Source organism: Typopeltis vanoorti, chromosome 5 (assembly GCF_054136105.1).
Source record: "Typopeltis vanoorti isolate ZY-2024b chromosome 5, IOZ_Tvanoo_1.0, whole genome shotgun sequence".
NCBI lineage: Eukaryota > Metazoa > Arthropoda > Arachnida > Uropygi > Thelyphonidae > Typopeltis > Typopeltis vanoorti.
In genome coordinates this window covers 102,696,455-102,714,172 of record NC_143553.1, presented here as the reverse complement: position 1 = coordinate 102,714,172, position 17,718 = coordinate 102,696,455, and the positions used below count along the sequence as shown (strand labels likewise).

The 17,718-nt window shown below is 35.0% G+C and overlaps 1 protein-coding gene across 1 annotated transcript in view; it reads right to left on the bottom strand.

The window, feature by feature from the left end:
- The window catches only part of LOC150106699 (sister chromatid cohesion protein PDS5 homolog A-like), a 670,786-nt gene that overhangs the window by 109,538 nt on the left and 543,530 nt on the right, over window positions 1-17,718 (bottom strand). The window contains exon 29 of the mRNA XM_090393290.1: window positions 13,137-13,402. Within this exon, the coding sequence (XP_090249416.1) occupies window positions 13,137-13,402 (266 nt within the window). The remainder of the gene's footprint in view (window positions 1-13,136; window positions 13,403-17,718) is intronic.

Sequence of the window (17,718 nt, the reverse complement as noted above, 5' to 3'; positions counted from 1 at the left end):
ATTTAGAAGTATAACATCATCCGCATAAAGCAAAGAGCTGACATTAACATCTCCAATTTTGATATCAGGTTTAATACCACATTCCTTCATAATGTGATCCATATAGATAATGAATAACAGAGGGGATAATGTACATCCTTGTCTCACACCAGATTTAACATTAAACCATCTTCCTGTACTTCCTTCAATTCTAACTGCTGACTCACAACTCAAATAAAGACTAAGTATTGCTTGATATAATGCCCCATTGACACCATATAACTGCAGCGTATTGAATAGCTTCTCTCTTGGCACCTTGTCATATGCCTTTTCCAAATCGACAAAACTTAAATACAGATCTTTGTTATATTCCCATGCTTTCTCGACTATTTGTCGTAAAGTGAAGATCTGATCCTGACAGCCTCTATTTGGCCTGAATCCAGCTTGTTCTTCACCAAGCTTTTCTTCCACAATTCTTCTCAACCGTTTCTCAAGTATACTTGCATAGATCTTGCCAGGAACACTCAGTAGGGAAATACCTCTGTAATTCTCACATTCAGTTTTATTTCCCTTTTTATATATGGGTACTATGAGAGCTCTACTCCAATCATCGGGAATTCGTCCCTCTGTCCAGGCTTTCTGAACTATGCTGTGCAGCCACTGTAAGACTCTTATAAAACCATACTTCAGCATTTCTGGTCGAATATCATCTGCTCCTGCTGCCTTTCCACATTTCAAGCCTTTGATGGCTTTTTCGACTTCAAGTATGGATATGTATTCCTGACTGCATGCCTGGTCAGTGTTTTTTATCACTGTGCTGTCATCACTGCTTGTTTCATTTAGCAGTTTTTCAAAGTAATTACTCCATACTTCAAGGATATCTTTTTCTCCTGTTTTCATTTCACCTTTATCATCTCTAATTCCTTTTACAGCACTCTTTCCTCCATTCCTAAGCTTCTTCAACAACCTCCAGAATATTTTGCCACCTTCTTGATATTTATTTTCTATATTCTTGCCAAAGTCCTCCCATGACTTTTGTTTAGCTAGTTTTACACACTGTTTAGCTTTCTTACATTTGTCTCTGTATTCTGTAAGAGTAAAAGCTGACTTATTTGCCAGGAACTTTTGATATGCTTTCTTCTTTTCCTTCACTGCCTTTTTAACTTCCTGTGTCCACCAGGGAGTTCTGATTTTTTTATCCTTGCACACAACCTCACCACATTCCTCTCTGGCAGAATCAATCAATGTTTTCTTCAGAGTTTGTCACTGAATCTCCAAGGTTTGATTCCTGTTCTCAAAGTCTTTCATTTTCTTTTCAATAATCTTTCTGTATTTTAGTCTACAGTTCACATCTGAGAGCTGCTCCACTTTTATCCACTTTAAAACTTTCTTAAATGTTATTCTTTTCAATATGAAATTCAATTTTATCCTGCTCAAGACTAAATAGTGATCACTTCCAATTTCAAATCCTCTGTACACTCTGGTGTCCTGCACCAGGGAGAAAACATCACTATCAACAATAACATAGTCAATGAGACTTTTCTTATTCCTTGCCTCTTCTCTCCATGTGAATTTGTGCACATTTTTGTGTTGGAACATGGTGTTAGTAATAACCAGTCCATGTCCTGAGCAGAAATCCAACAGATATTTGCCATTGTTATTAGCTTTGCTCTTTTCTCCAAATTTTCCCAAAATATTTTTGTATGTCTCACAATCATTTCCTACTCTGCTATTTAGATCCCCAACAAGGACCAACTTTTCCTTTTTCATTGTGTCAGTTGCTTTTTCTAAAGCCTCAAAAAATTCCTCCACTTCTACCTTAGTAGAACTTTCTGTGGGACCATAGGCACAAATAAGTCTCATTGTCCAGTTCCCCATTTTCTTTCTTATTAAAGATTATATTTCAGGGTTCCAGGTTCTGAGTCCTTTACTTTTTTCTTCACAGTTTTGTTCCTGCAGCTTCATATGCTGCTTGTTTCAGTATTTACTTAACGTTTTGCCATTCATTTTCTATATCTGTATCTTCATTTATTTTCTTTGTATGATTTGTAAGTCTTTTTTGATATAGTTCTCTGATACTATCTTGTTGTAATAGTTACATCTTAAATTGCTCATGCTTTTGTTTTTGTGTTCTTGTATTGTTTCTATTTCTCTGGTTTGGGATCTTAATAGTACCGATTAATAAATAATGGTTTGAGTCAATATTGTGTCCTCTGTATATTCTGCAATTTCTTACCATCTTCTTTAGTTTTTCACCCACTATTATATAGTCAATGATGCTTTTATATCCTCTTGCTTCCCATTTATATTTATGTATATCTTTATGTTTAAAGAAGCTGTTGGTGATTTTTCAACTATTATAGGCCACGAATTCCCTGAGTTCTCTTCCATACTTATTTATGGTGTTTTCTCCTTGATTGCCTATTAAATCTTTAAATGTATTTGATCCAATTCTAGTACTGAAATCGCCTGCAATGATTAAGTAAAGTAATCTTGTTTATTTGTGTTCTGAATTACATTTTGGAAGTTTTTATAGAATTCTTCTGTTTCAGATTTTTTTCCTTCTTCGGGTGCATATATTCCTATGATTGTAATAAATTTCTTATTTAAGTCTAGCCATTATTATTCTTTCAGAGATCCAGTTATATGATTCAATTTTGTTTTTCCATTTATTGCTGAACATGATGGCTATACCTGCAGCTGCTCGTTTTTCATTGTGTACTCCACTGTATATTAAACTGTAGTTCTGAAGTTCTGTAGAGCCTATCGATTTTTTATTTTTTTCTGAAATTACTACTATTTCTATTTTCATTTCTGTTAGGGTTTTTTGTATTTTTTCGATCTTGTGATTGATGCCACTTATGTTTACTGCTCTGATCCATATCCAGTTCATAGCCCTTTTTTCCAATTCTGTTTCATTATCCGTTTGAGCTGTCCAGTTTTTATTCCTTGCAATTTACGAGTAATATATTGTTTTTCATTAATGAAATGTTGCAAACTTTGAAATAAGTAGTAATCTGAAAGTGCAAGATCAAGAGAATATGGAGGATGCAGAAGTTTTTCTCAGCTGGGCGATTCTTACACTATGAGAGCGTGCGTTATTGTGGTGAAAAATAACACCCTTTTGATTAACCAGAGAACATCTCTTTTCTTTCAATTTTTCATTCAATCAATCAACTTGTTCATAGTATACTTCAACTATGACTGTTCAGTTTTGTGGCAAGAGTTCAAAGTGTATAAACTTTGAACTCTTGAAATGTATAAACAAACCTTCGAAGGGTTTGTTTAAACTGGAGTTTAGCCTGAGGTTTTTGCCTGTTCTTTGAATGAACTCACTGAATTCAGCACTTAACATTCTTGTAAAGTATCATGCACTTTTCATCACTGGTGACCACACGACTCAAAATTGGAGACTGATCCTCTTGAGAATGAAGAGCACTGCAGATGTTGATGCGCTCTCTTCGATCGTTGTTCGTCAGTTTGCAAGGAACCCACTTTCTGAGCTTAGACAGTATTCTCCAAGTTCTTGCAAATGGCGATGGATGGTTGATAAAGATGAATTATCAACAGTTTGCATTAAATCTTCAACAACTGCATTGGCATTTCTTGAAATAGCAGCTTCTAGCATATTCAAGCTAAAGTCCCCTTGTTGAAATTTTTGGAACCATAGCTGGCACTACCGCACATTCAAAACATTATCGCCATACATTTCTTGCACTTTTTTTTTATTTTATTTTTTTACAGTGTTAGCAGCATTGTTGCTTTTTTGAACTCAAAGCATGATGTGCATAATGTGTACTTCAGTGACCTTGATAGTAATAAAGGGTTATTTAAACAATAACTTATGCATGATCGTCTTACAAGATGGAATTCCTTAGAATGAGGTCGCCTTAATATAGGGTACTTATAAAGTGTTAAAAATTCGTGTTTAGACAAGCTGAGAAACGTTTGGACAAGTATAGTATAAAAAAAGACATTAGGTTTGGGATGACCTGATAGAACATATTAATTCCACCTTTTTATCTAATGGTTTGAAGGATTCTTTCATCCAAAAAGCTTTTAACAATTATGATATCTCTACTTCTTCCAGTACAGAAGAAATAACTAGCATTCCTATCCTTTATGTGCATGGCACTACTGAGTGAAGAGCAAAAGTTACAAACTAGAAGATCTGCTTGAATTCAACTAGAAGAATGCAACTTATATATTAAATACCATGAGCCTGAAGAGTCTGGACTTCTGGAGCATGCATAATATTGATACTGAACATAGTTTACTGAACAAGAAAAAAAGTCTTTCATAAAAAGTAATTGCTCATATTTTTTTACCCCATCATCTATTTCTTGATGTGTACCCTGAAGATGTGTTCAGGTTACTATGACAGAAATACATGATTATGTTTACATTATCATTAATCTCCTATCAGCAATTTTCCTCCAAATCAATCTATGACTGGTGACACTCCAATAATGTCATATCTAACATTTTGTGTTTCCAAAACACTCCTGGCTGAATCAATCCACCTAGACCTTAGTCTTCCTCTAGGTCTCTTTCCTGCCATCTTGGCATCAAACACCTATTTTGCTAACCTTTCCTTGCTCACTCTATTTAAGTGGCCATACCACCACAGGTTAACTCTGCTGACACATTCTTGAATGCTAATAATGTCATATTCCTTTCTAATATCGTCATGATTTAATATGCTATTGATGCCATCTGTTCAGTGCCCTAATTTTTCTCAGAATCCTCCTATCTGTGGTCTCTAATCTTTAAAAAGTATTTTATTTCTAACCCAACTCTCAGATACACAACTTAAATCTGGTTTGAACACTACCTTGTATATTTCTAGTTTGGTGTTTTAGTTATTTTCTCTCTTATTGCATATGATTTTTATTCAGCTGGCTACCCACCATACCAGCCTTACCTATTCTGTTGTCTATTTCCAGATTTATACCTGACATCTTCACTAAAAACTGCACCTAAATAGCTGAAATATTTTACTTGTTCTATAGGATCTCCATTCAGAATACAGCTGAAGTTTTCTATGCTGCTGTCTATTTTCATAGTTTTGGTCTTTTTATTGCTGATTTTCATGCCAAATTTGTTATAGTTGTTATTCAATTTAGTTAGAAAATCCTGGAAACCTGCACTAAATATGTTTAGGAGTACAACATCATCTGCTGAAAACAAAGAGCTAAGTCTGACATCTCCAAATCTAATATCAGGCTTGATGCCACTTTTCTTCATAATGTGATCCATATAGATGATGAATAAAAGCAGATAAAATGTACGTCCTTAAACGCATGGAAAGGCTTATGTTTCGTGAGCGATCTTACCATCACTGTGTTTGCTGTTCTTGCTTCATTCTGTTTCTAAAGTAATAAAATACATCAGTAGGAATAAATAAAAGTTGCCAAGAATTATATTCTTAGTTTAACCCTTTATCTAAGTATAAGAAAATAACTGCATGGAAAGGCTTATGTGTTCGCAGTACATGTTATTTATTTTCACAGTATTGATGACAACACAGAATGATAAGAAAATAATATTTATTAACTTATTTGCTGATATTATATCCAGCATTTTCAAAGTACAAAAGCAGTTTGGACAACAACAATTTGGTATAACAGTGGGACTAGTTTAAAAAAATTGTAACAGACAACACAAGAACTAAAGTCCTAATTAGGTATGGGAAAAGAGAGAAAACAAATATTGATTAGATCTTAAAATGACTGTCTCTCAGATTTGGTAAGTTTATACAACCATTCTAGTTGAAGTTTGGAGTATATTTTAAAGCTTTTGTTGATTCTAAAAACAATCTCTCGGACATAAGCAGATATCAACAGTTCTTGGGACTGGGCTTACTATGGACAGACAGGAAGAACTGTCGACATCCACCTTGGAGAACATAAAAAATACATCCTGCACAATTATTATGGCAAGTCAGGTCAAGTCAGACCATGCCTTCAATACCAGATCACAGAAGATCAATTGGAAGAAAACAAAAGTGCTATACAGATGACATAAGTTAGAGAGAGAGAGATATTGCCTTTGGAATCAACAGAAGCTTTAAAACATACTCCAAACCTCAACAAGAATTGTTGTATAAATTTACCAAAAATCTGGGAGACAGTCATTTTAGGATCTAATTAATATTTTTTTTCTTTCTTTTCCCAACATAGATGGTGCCTAATTAGGACTTTAGTTCTTGTTTTGTCTGTTACAATTTTTTTAAACTAGTCCCACTGTTATACCAAATTGTTGTTGTTTAGCATACTGTCACAAATTGTTTTTGTGCTCTGAAAATGATGGACATAATATCAGTGAAATATCAGCAAATAGTTAATAAATATTATATATCATTCTGCATTATCATCAAAACTGTGAAAATAAATAAAATGTGCATCCTTGTCTTATCCCTGATTTTACATCAACCATCTTCCTGTATTTCCTTTTAACTGCTGACTGACAACTTAAATATAGACTGCGTACTGCTCTGTATAATGTTCCATTCACCCCATACAATTGTAGTGTTTTGAAAAGCTTTCCTCTGGGCATCATATTGTATGCCAATTATATATTTGGTTTAATTCTTTATCCAAGTAAGCAAACAAAGTTTGAGCCTGAAGTATTTTCAGGACTAGGGCAACTCATGGCAAAGGTGGTATAAGTTCTCATCACTTGTCTTAGTATCCCATAATGCAAAGCACATCTCCTTGCTGACATGTATAATGCTATGCATTAAGGGAAGGGTCATCACTACCCAGACCAGTTTCGACCTTTACTGAGGTCTCATCAGTGGGAGCCACACCCAGAGGTGGTGACACTAAGGTGGAGGTAATGGAGAAGTCATATTTCCATATGCCAGTTGCCAAAAGGTGTCACACCTTATTAAAATTCCCTGGATTAGAGATAAGTTGATGATAAGATACCATCAACCTATCTATACTAAGGCAAGTGATGAGAACTTATACCACCTTTACCATGACTTGCCTTAGGCCTGAAAATACTTCAGGCGCAAACTTTATTTGCTTACAGTTGGATCAAGGATTAAACCAAATATATAATTGGTAGCATAGCCAAGTGAAAAAACTTCCATCAACTTATCTCTAATCCAGAGAATTTTAATAATAAGGTGTGACACCTTTTGGCAACTGGCATACGGAAATACGACTTCTCCATTATTTCCACCTTAGTATCACCACCTCTGGGTCTGGCTCCCACTGATGAAACCTCAATAAAGGTCGAAACCGGGCTGGATAGTGACCCTTACCTTAATGCATAGCATTATACATGTCAAGACTCCAACATTATCAGATCTTATATTTCTATCGTCTAAGGCACTTTGTACCATATCGATCCACCTATATCTTGGTCTTCCTCTGGGTCGTTTTCCTGCCAACCTGGCAGAGAACACTTGTTTTGATAATCTTTCCTCTCCCATTCTATTTAAGTGACCATACCACTTGAAATTAGCTCTGCTAATGCATTCCTGGATGCTGACAATGTCAAGTACTTTCCTAATATCCTCATTTTTAATATGACATTGCCATTGATGCCATCTGATAATGCCTCTAATCTTTCTCAGGACTCTCATATCTGCGGTCTCTAGTCTTTGATCAAGTGTTTTACTTCTGACCCAGCTCTCAGATCCATAAGTTAAAACTGGTTTGAACACTGTCTTGTATACAGCTAATTTAGTGTTTCGACTAATTTCTCTCTTATTCCATATGAATTTATTCAATTCACTTCCCACCATACCAGCTTTGCTGATTCTGTTGTCTATTTCTATATTTAATTTACCATCTTCAGTAAAAATTGTGCCTAAGTAGCTGAAATGTTTTACTTGTTCCACAGGTTCTCCATTCACAACACAGTTGACATTTTCAATGATTCTGCCTATTTTCATTGTTTTTGTCTTTTTATTGCTGACCTTCATACCATATCTCTTACAACAGCTATTCAATTTAGTCAGAGAATCTTGCAGATGTGTAGCGGATTTATTTAGAAGTATAACATCATTCGTATAAAGCAAAGAGCTGACATTAACATCTCCAATTTTGATATCAGGTTTAATACCACTTTCCTTCATAATGTGATCCATATAGATAATGAATAACAGAGGGGATAATGTGCATCCTTGTCTCACACCAGATTTAACATTAAACCATCTTCCTGTACTTCCTTCAATTCTAACTGCTGACTTACAACTCAAATGAAGACCAAATATTACTTGATATAATGTCCCATTGACACCATATAACTGCAGCTTATTGAATAGTTTCTCTCTTGGCACCTTGTCATATGTCTTTTCCAAATCGACAAAACTTAAATACAGATCTTTGTTATATTCCCATGCTTTCTCGACTATTTGTCGTAAAGTGAAGATCTGATCCTGACAGCCTCTGTTTGGCCTGAATCCAGCTTGTTCTTCAAGCTTTTCTTCCACAATTCTTCTCAACCGTTTCTCAAGTATACTTGCATAGATCTTGCCAGGAACACTCAGTAGGGAAATACCTCTGTAATTCTCACATTCAGTTTTATTTCCCTTTTTATATATGGGTACTATGAGAGCTCTACTCCAATCATCGGGATTTCTTCCTCTGTCCAGGCTTTCTGAACTATGCAGTGCAGCCACTGTAAGACTTTTATACCACCATACTTCAGCATTTCTGGTCAAATTTCATCTACTCCTGCTGCCTTTCCACATTTCAAGCCTTTGATGGCTTTTTCTACTTCAAGTATGGATATGTATTCCTGACTGCATGCCTGGTCAGTGTTTTTTATCATTGTGCTGTCATCACTGTTTGTTTCATTTAGAAGTTTTTCAAAGTAATTACTCCATACTTCAAGGATATCCTTTTCTCCTGTTTTCATGTCACCTTTATCATCACTAACTCCTTTTACAGCACTCTTTCCTCCATTCCTAAGCTTCTTCAACAACCTCCAGAATATTTTGCCACCTTCATGATATTTATTTTCTATATTCTTGCCAAAGTCCTCCCATGACTTTTGTTTAGCTAGTTTTACACACTGTTTAGCTTTCTTACATTTGTCTCTGTATTCTGTAAGAGTAAAAGCTGACTTATTTGCCAGGAACTTTTGATATGCTTTCTTCTTTTCCTTCACTGCCTCTTTAACTTCCTGTGTCCACCAGGGAGTTCTGATTTTTTTATCCTTGCACACAACCTCACCACATGCCTCTCTGGCAGAATCAATCAATGTTTTCTTCAGAGTTTGCCACTGAATCTCCAAGGTTTGATTCCTGTTCTCAAACTCTTTCATTTTTTCTTCAATAATGTACATGTATTTTAGTCTACAGTTTACATCTGAGAGCTGCTCAACTTTTATTCGCTTTAAAACTTTCTTACGTGTTATTCTTTTCAATATGAAATTCAATTTTATCCTGCTCAAGACTAAATAGTGATCACTTCCAATTTCAAATGCTCTGTACACTCTGGTGTCCTGCACCAGGGAGAAAACATCACTATCAACAATAACATAGTCAATGAGACTTTTCTTATTCCTAGCCTCTTCTCTCCATGTGAATTTGTGCACATTTTTATGTTGGAACATGGTGTTAGTAATAACCAGTCCATGTCCTGAGCAGAAATCCAACAGATATTTGCCATTGTTATTAGCTTTGCTCTTTTCTCCAAATTTTCCCAAAATATTTTTGTATGTCTCACAATCATTTCCTACTCTGCTATTTAGATCCCCAACAAGGACCAACTTTTCATTTTTCATTGTGTCAGTTGCTTTTTCTAGAGCGTCAAAAAATTCCTCCACTTCTACCTTAGTAGAACCTTCTGTGGGACCATAGGCACAAATAAGTCTCATTGTCCAGTTCCCCATTCTCATATTTTCCCACATTACTCTACTTGAGACTGACTGCCATTCAAGAAGATTAGCCTCGTATTTTGTGTTGAATACTAAGGCTACTCCTTCTTTTCCTTGATTGTCATTGCCTGAATATAACATTTTGTATTTATTGCTCAGAAAGATCTCACCCATTTTTGTCTTTTTGTTTCAGTCACCCCTATTATGTTGATCTGGTACTTATCTAATTCCTCAGCTAGCTCCATTTCTTTGCCATTCAGGCTTCTTACGTTGATAGTACCGATCTTTAACTCTGGTGATGTTGAGTTGGGGTTTGTTTTCAGATTTGTTTCAGTAGCTGACTTTTCGCTGTTCGCCCTGGTTCCCTGGCAAAAACAACGGGGGCCTTGTTTAACCTGGCGACGCCCCAGCTGGCATGAAATTTTGTCATGTTGTACCATCATTTTTTATTTTGGTTTAACCAATAAGAATACAATTTGGTCGGCTAAATCCAAAATTGCCAGCCCATTCTCGTTCGTTCAGTATCAAAGTAGATACCCAACAGGGTGCACCATGAGAAGGTGAGGATTGGACATTAGGTCAGAAGCCCTGGTCGGTTCTCCGCATTCCTTTAAAGGCTATGTGGAGGTCTCCTCTCAGTTATACAGCTTTGACCCTTAAGCAGCAGGATGATAGGCACAAATAAGTTTCACCGTCCATTTTCCCATTTTTAAGTCTGCCCACATAATTCTCTTGGAAACTGCTTTCCAATCAAGAAGTTTATCTTCATGTTTGGTGTTGAATGCTATTGCTGCTACTCCTTTTCCTTGATCATTATGGCCTGAAAATAACATCCTGTACTTATTATTTATTAAGATCTCACTTGTTTTTGTCTCTGTCTCAGTAATGCCAATTATGTCATTTCTTATAGAACATCTTTATAAAGAAATGTGAACCTTTACTTCTTTGTAATAAAAACAAATCAGATGGTCTATGTCTATCCCCTTTGTGGGAGATTAGCAGATTTTGAAAAGTACTAGTTTGATTTTGTTTATGTATGTACGTATGTGTGTGTGTGTGTGTGTGTGTGTGTGTGTGTGTGTGTGTGTGTGTGTACACACTTTACCTTTCGGTAAAGGTACACTGTGTGTGTGTGTGTGGCCGAAAGGTACACTGTACCTTTCGGACACACACACACACACACACACACAAATATATATATATATATATATATTTTTTTTTTTTAATATGTTAGGAAATTATATTGGAGGTTTAATGGAGTATTGACAGTACTAAGAAAGTATTAAAAACTAATTTCAATGCTTCCAATATTTTGTCTCAGTCACTGAGACATCTTAAGGGAGTAGAAATAACACTTGTAACACACACACAAATGCAACACAATATTCAATGAAACGTGGCTATGATGACTTAAAGTTTTATCTAGGTGATGCACTCTGAATGAACATTTAAGTGGTCTAGGATATAAATTGGGACCTCTGACAATTAATGTTCCAAATTTTGGGAAGGTTTCTGCACCTGTATATGTTTAAATTTGGTTGATTTTTGATGCTGCTGCAGATACTAAAATAGTCTTTTTTAAATTAACTGTGATGGAACATGATGCTTTTCTTTCAGAAGATCCTATGAGTGGTATCCAATACATGGTCTGCAAAACCAGACTGACCATAGTTGTGATTGCAGATGTAAATTTTGTGTTAATCTAAATGGATCATAGCTGATCTAGATGTCTGTCTGAAGTATGCTAACTTGCAAGAACAGGGTACTTTATATCCTGGCACTTAGAGAGGAGGGGAGCTGATCTTTGGTAGAATGAATAAGGGCAGCAAGTTTCTGGTGGGTCTTAAAAGCTGTGTAGAGGTTGTACTTTTTCAAAGATCTGACTTTTTTTTCTCTAATTACTCCCCCCCCCCCCCCAGTCAAAAGGGATGGTGATGGCATTTCTGAAATAATCCTGCTGAAGGGATTGATTATTATTATTTTTTTAAATTCTTTTAACTATAGCTCTTGGATAGAAAGGTGTTATGCATATGGTTGAGTTCCATTAAAAGAGAGGGTCCACAGGAACAAACATTGTAGGTTCTATTAGTCAGAGTTTGAATGATGCCATATTGTTGGGAGGTGTGGTGGTGGTGGGAAAGTTTGTGAATGTATCTGTCAGGTATTGAAATTAAATTATGAAAGAGTTTCATCTACTTGTGTGAGTGGGTTTTCTGTATACAGTGAAAGAGAGATTATCATTCAAAAAGGTAAACTATTGTTATTTTCCTTTTTCATCTTAAACTAGATTTTAGGATGTAGTCTACTGAGGTGACAGAGACAGAAGCGTAATGTGTCTGGGCCAAATAGAAAACACATTATCTACATATCTTAGCAAGACAGAAGGTTTTTTTTTGGGGGGGGGGATGAGTCTATGGCTCATTTCTCAGAGTTTTCCATGTAAATATTGACAAGTGGGGATGAGAGGGGGAAAACCCATAGCAGTTCCCTCTATCTGTTTGGAAATTTTATTCCTCCAAGAAAGTAATCAGAGTTGATGGCAAAAGAAAAGAGATAAGATATCAGAAGGAAGTTTTTTAAGTGTTAAAGTGTCATTGAAAGTGAACATTGGTGAACAGTGAGGTGATGTCAAAGCTTACCAATATATCTGTATTATTTAATGTTAGATCTTCAATTGAGGTTTTAAAATTGGTAGAATTTTAAATGAATTTTGTCTTATTTAATGGGGACACTGAGTATTACTGTCTCACACAGTCCCTCCCCCCCTCCTCTTTTCTTGTCCTAGATTATAGAGAAATTATTAACAACTAATTTAAATTACTGCCAATTGTAGTTTCTTGAGAAAAGTGATAGAGTAAAACTTATTCAACTCAACTGAGATAGTGAGGAGGATTGACATTTATACCTAATCATTTAATCAGCTCAAAGAAAAACTGACAAGTGAAATGTGATTGATTCTTGATTAAAAGAATTTGAGGATGGCAGGATTATAAATGCACATTAGGAGGTTCTATCTGCTATGACAGAAGAGGAGCAGAACATTTTGAGCTTCTGTGTAATAGAGAAGTAGTGAGACATCATGAGAGCAGTCAATATAATTAACTCAATTAATTAATTGCAGGATTACTGAATAACACAGAAACAGCAGCACAATTCATTGTTTAAAATTAAAAGTAGGATGAAAATCGCATGAGTCATTAACATGTTGAAATATTTGTAGAGAAATATGAGACTTAATCAAGGATAGAATTTCAAGCTGGAGAAACAACTCATGCTTTTTTTTTTAAAAAAACTTTTTCATAATTTAATTTCAATACCTGACAGGAACTAGGCTATCTTTGTTTACTTCACTGCCATTTTTCTGTAACTCTGTCTTTCTTAGCTCTTCTTCTGCCTCTTCCTCTAGCAGCTGTTCATCATTAGTTAAACTTTGTTCTGTTGAACTCTTCTGACTGCTCACATCTATGTCCATCTGGTCATCAGTTCCTTTCTCACTTGTGGCATGATTGTTATTTGTAAATGTTTTTTTATTTGGTGCATTTTTAGCCACAGCAAAAGACATCTCCATCTCTATCCCAGATTTCTATAACAAAAGAAAAGAGAATAAATAAGGAAAATCAAAAATTCACATACTGAATAAAGTCACCATCTGAAACACACACACACAGAGGCAAACTACATTGCATTTCAAACAGTATGCCAAAAAGACAATAATTTGAGCAGCTATTATTCTACTGATCTGACATCTAGTAGGAGGGAAAAAAAAACTACACCAAAGCTATATCCTATTTATAATATGGTCAGAGAATAAATTCATATCAATACTTTTAATACATCAATAGGGATGGCCTAATCCATAATTGTCAGTGTGGTTAGCCTAGTGGCTTTGCGCTTCGCAACCATATGCCTAGGGAAGGAGTGTCCTAGGTTCGATTCCCATCAACGACGTGAGGAGCTCAAGGATCTTCCTCAGCTACAGCTAAGTTAGCCGGTCTTGGGCATGGACAGCAGGGTTTTTTCCCACCAGTTTATCTGGTGTTTTTCATCCCACAAGCAGGCAAACCGGTCCAAGGACACACACACAGATTACAGTCAGGAATACTGACCCAGTCATAGGTCTGATCTGTCAGCCTATGCCATTTCCGGAGCCTGGATAATTTTTTTTTTTTTTTTTTTTTTTTTGGGGGGGGGGGTGACTAGATGGTACTGTGAACTCCCATAAAAAGGGGGAACACTGTATCATCACACGGAATTTATTTATTTAATCCATAATTTAACATAAGAGTTTGTTATATACTAATATCCTGGAGTACTATGGTCCTAATTATAATTTATGATGAACTCTTAGAACAAAAGGCTAAGTGGGTAGAATATGTGCCATCCATATTCTTGGGGTTTCTTAACTATCATTATTGTTAAGATTAGGTAGCCGATTACAATTTCACATGCCTCTTTAAATTTACGCTCATATCATGTTTTGGTATATTGTAATGAACAGGTGCCTTTTCAGTCAATTCTATGTAGAATATTTAGGGTATGATCAGAAAGGTCAGAGTTCCTTTTTTTCAGGAATATTAATATTATTAATATTATTTTATTAATTAATAAAGAAAGTTACAAGCGCAATGAATACGGCATACTCCAGGATGGGTCAAAGTAGGAAGGGGGATTCTCCGAGGAGTTGAATATGTTCTTTAATTTTGAAGAAGGTTTAAAGGTGGGTATTAAGGTTAAATTTCTGTAGTATTCTGTTTATTTTATCTAATATCCCTTTAATGTATGGATTGGCTACAGCTTTATTGTAATCTAGTTTTTTTATTATCAGGTTCAGTCTTGTGAAGAGTTTTGTTATTTTTGCTGTAGTCATTTTTTTAGGAAAGTACTGCTGATAATTTTTAATTCATGTGCAAGTGCTTTCTCATTGGAGCAAATCTTCAAAGCTCTGTTTTTTTTAGTGTGTTAATGATGCTTAGTTTTTGTGCTGGGTGGTGGTGAGTTTATGTGTATATATTGGTCAGTATATGTGCGCTTATGGTAACAGTGAAGGCAAGACTGCCAGAAGGAAGATGTGTGACAAGTGTATCTAGAAATGGAAGTGTGTTTTGACTTCAATTTCAATTGTATGTATTTGTGTTGTTTGTTTAGGTGGCTGAGGAAAGTGTCTAAAGCCTGGCCATGGGACCATATAATAAAAACATTGTCAACATACTAAAAGCCAGACTTTGGGTTTTAAAGTAAAGAAATCTAGAGCACATTGCTCAAAATAACCAAAACACAGTACACGGGTTAAAGAGACACATGATATTGAACTGGAAATTGTCCTGCAAAAGAAGAATGTATCATTTCAAAACCCATTTTGTGAAAAGGGTAGATATGTTAAAAATAACTAATAAATTACAGGTAACCTTTGTATAATGCGGATGTTAGGTTCCACAGAAATGCTGCGTTATATAAATCGTGTTATGCGAGTCTCAGATCACATTGAAAAAGTAGGGTTATGTTCTGAAATCATTTTTTTTTTAAATTATATAAACAACAATGACATATCCAACAAAAAATATATTTTTATTTAATTCAGGTAAGGTAAGGTAAAAAAACATATAACTATGAAACAAATACATAGTATAAAAGTATAAAAATTACAAATCTTACTTAAACTTCATTGCACATAATGCATAAATGTTTTAGGCAAATAAAATAGTGCATATTTTAATCTTTCATAGCACGAGAATTTGAGGATTGGTTAATAAACACTGGTTTTGTCATGTAATCACCTGATGCATTACTACAAAACAGTAGAGTAATTCTATGGAAATGACTTCTATTTGGATTTATTGATCAAGTATTTTTTAGACCAACTATGTTATACCAACTAGTTTCACCAACTGAGACTTTTGGCATCTTCAGGGTACATAACTGATATAAAAAAGCTAAAAATTGTTACAGACTATAAATCAACTGATTCCAATTATATTTGACAAAACATAACGCGTGTATGATCTCACTTGTTGTTATTTAGGAACGTTCTATAATTGGTACTATAATTTAGTTCTTGTATGTTTAGAGATCTAATGACGGTCTTCCAGATCTCGGGCAAGATAAATCCTTGATTCCTGTTAAGATTTTGTACAGAACGGGCAACTGTAGCGGCTTCTTTAATTATTCGGGAGCGGAAATCCTCTTCAATGTAAGGAACGGAGCTTTTATCCCACTCTATGATATGGTTAGTTCTTGAGAAATGAAAGGATAAACCTGATTTTTCTTCTCTATTGTTATTAACGTCTCCAATGTGCTCCCTTTGTCTAATCTCAAGGCTTCTTGAAGTTTGGCTGATGTAATTTAAACCGCACGAGCAGAGTATGCTGTAAAGATCTGGAAGACCCTCATTAGATCTCTAAACATACAAGAACTGAATTATAGTGCCAATTATAGAACGTTCCTAAATAACAACAAGTGAGATCATACATGCGCTATGCATGTATTGTACGCATTATGTTTTGTCAAATATAATTGGAATCGGTTGATTTATAATCTGTAACAGTTTTTAGCTTTAAGTGCCTTATATCAGTTATGTACCCCTGAAGATGCCAACAGCCTCAGTTGGTGAAACTAGTTGGTATAACATAGTTGTTCTAAAAAATACTTGATCAATAAATCCAAACAGAAGTCATTTCCATAGTTTTCCTGGTCAAGAAAATAACGTTTTAACAAGAGTAATTTTTGTCTGTAAATTGCGTTGAATCCAGGAGCTGATCTTTCATTTTTCGAAATATAGGTGTGTTTTTGCACTTTTTTCCAATATAACCTAGATTCATCTGCATTGAACACCTGGTCTGCACTATAAATGTTTATAAACTTTGAGAATTTTTTGTTTAATAAGATTTCCATCCATAGGAATTTTCTTTTGAGGTGCAATCTTCTATCGAAATCATTAGAGATTTCTCCATTTTTCCATTAGAATATCACGTACATGAGCAACTCGCTTTGCACTTATCGTTGACCCAGCAATACACTTTCTCGGATTTTATGTTCATTTTGTTTGATTGTTCGAATTGTTGATTCATTTAAAATCAAAGTCCCTGCAAAAACTCCTGGTTCTTCTCCATTTTTCAACTGATCCAAGATTTTGAATATTTTTCTTCGAGAGAAATTAATTTTCAAAGATAAAAGCCGAAAGGCTATTTTACCGGTGAATTTGTTAATGGATTTCGACCCTAGTTTTGTACCCGGCTATAAACTAAAGCGGGATTTAACATCTCCCTCTTAATTAGAAATTAATTTTGTTTTCAATGTTGGTTTTTCCCTTTCGTTGCAGTTTATGGCCATTACTATAAAAATAATTTTTTACACAAAAAAGCAAGCATTACATATCGTATGTAACTCACCAGAAAATAAAGTGCTCAGCTTGAGATGAACACACTTATGATTTCTAATGCACTTTCCTTGCAGAAACGAGGACAATTTTCAACAATAAACGTTTTATACGGTAAAACATTGAGGTACATGCATGCTAAAGGGTATTTCCCCTAACATAAATTCGCTACTTATAATTACATGCAGGATACAGGCAGACACAAATTTAACGAAGATAAAATTTGATTTTAAGTCGTGTGGTGAAAAACATATGAAAAGATAAAGGGTTACTACAATTTGTAGACCGTGTTGTATAAGCACCATGTTCAACAAGGGTTACTGCAATTTTAGACCGCGTTATATCGAAACCGCGTTGTATAAGTACCGCATTATACGAGGATTACCTGTACTTTTATCAAGTAATCACTGTAATTTAAGACCACATATTTAAAGAGAAATAAAATTTTTCTTTAAATATGTACTGAATGTAGTGGGATGTATAATATACATCCAACTACTGAATGTAGTTCATTCAGTAGTGGGAAA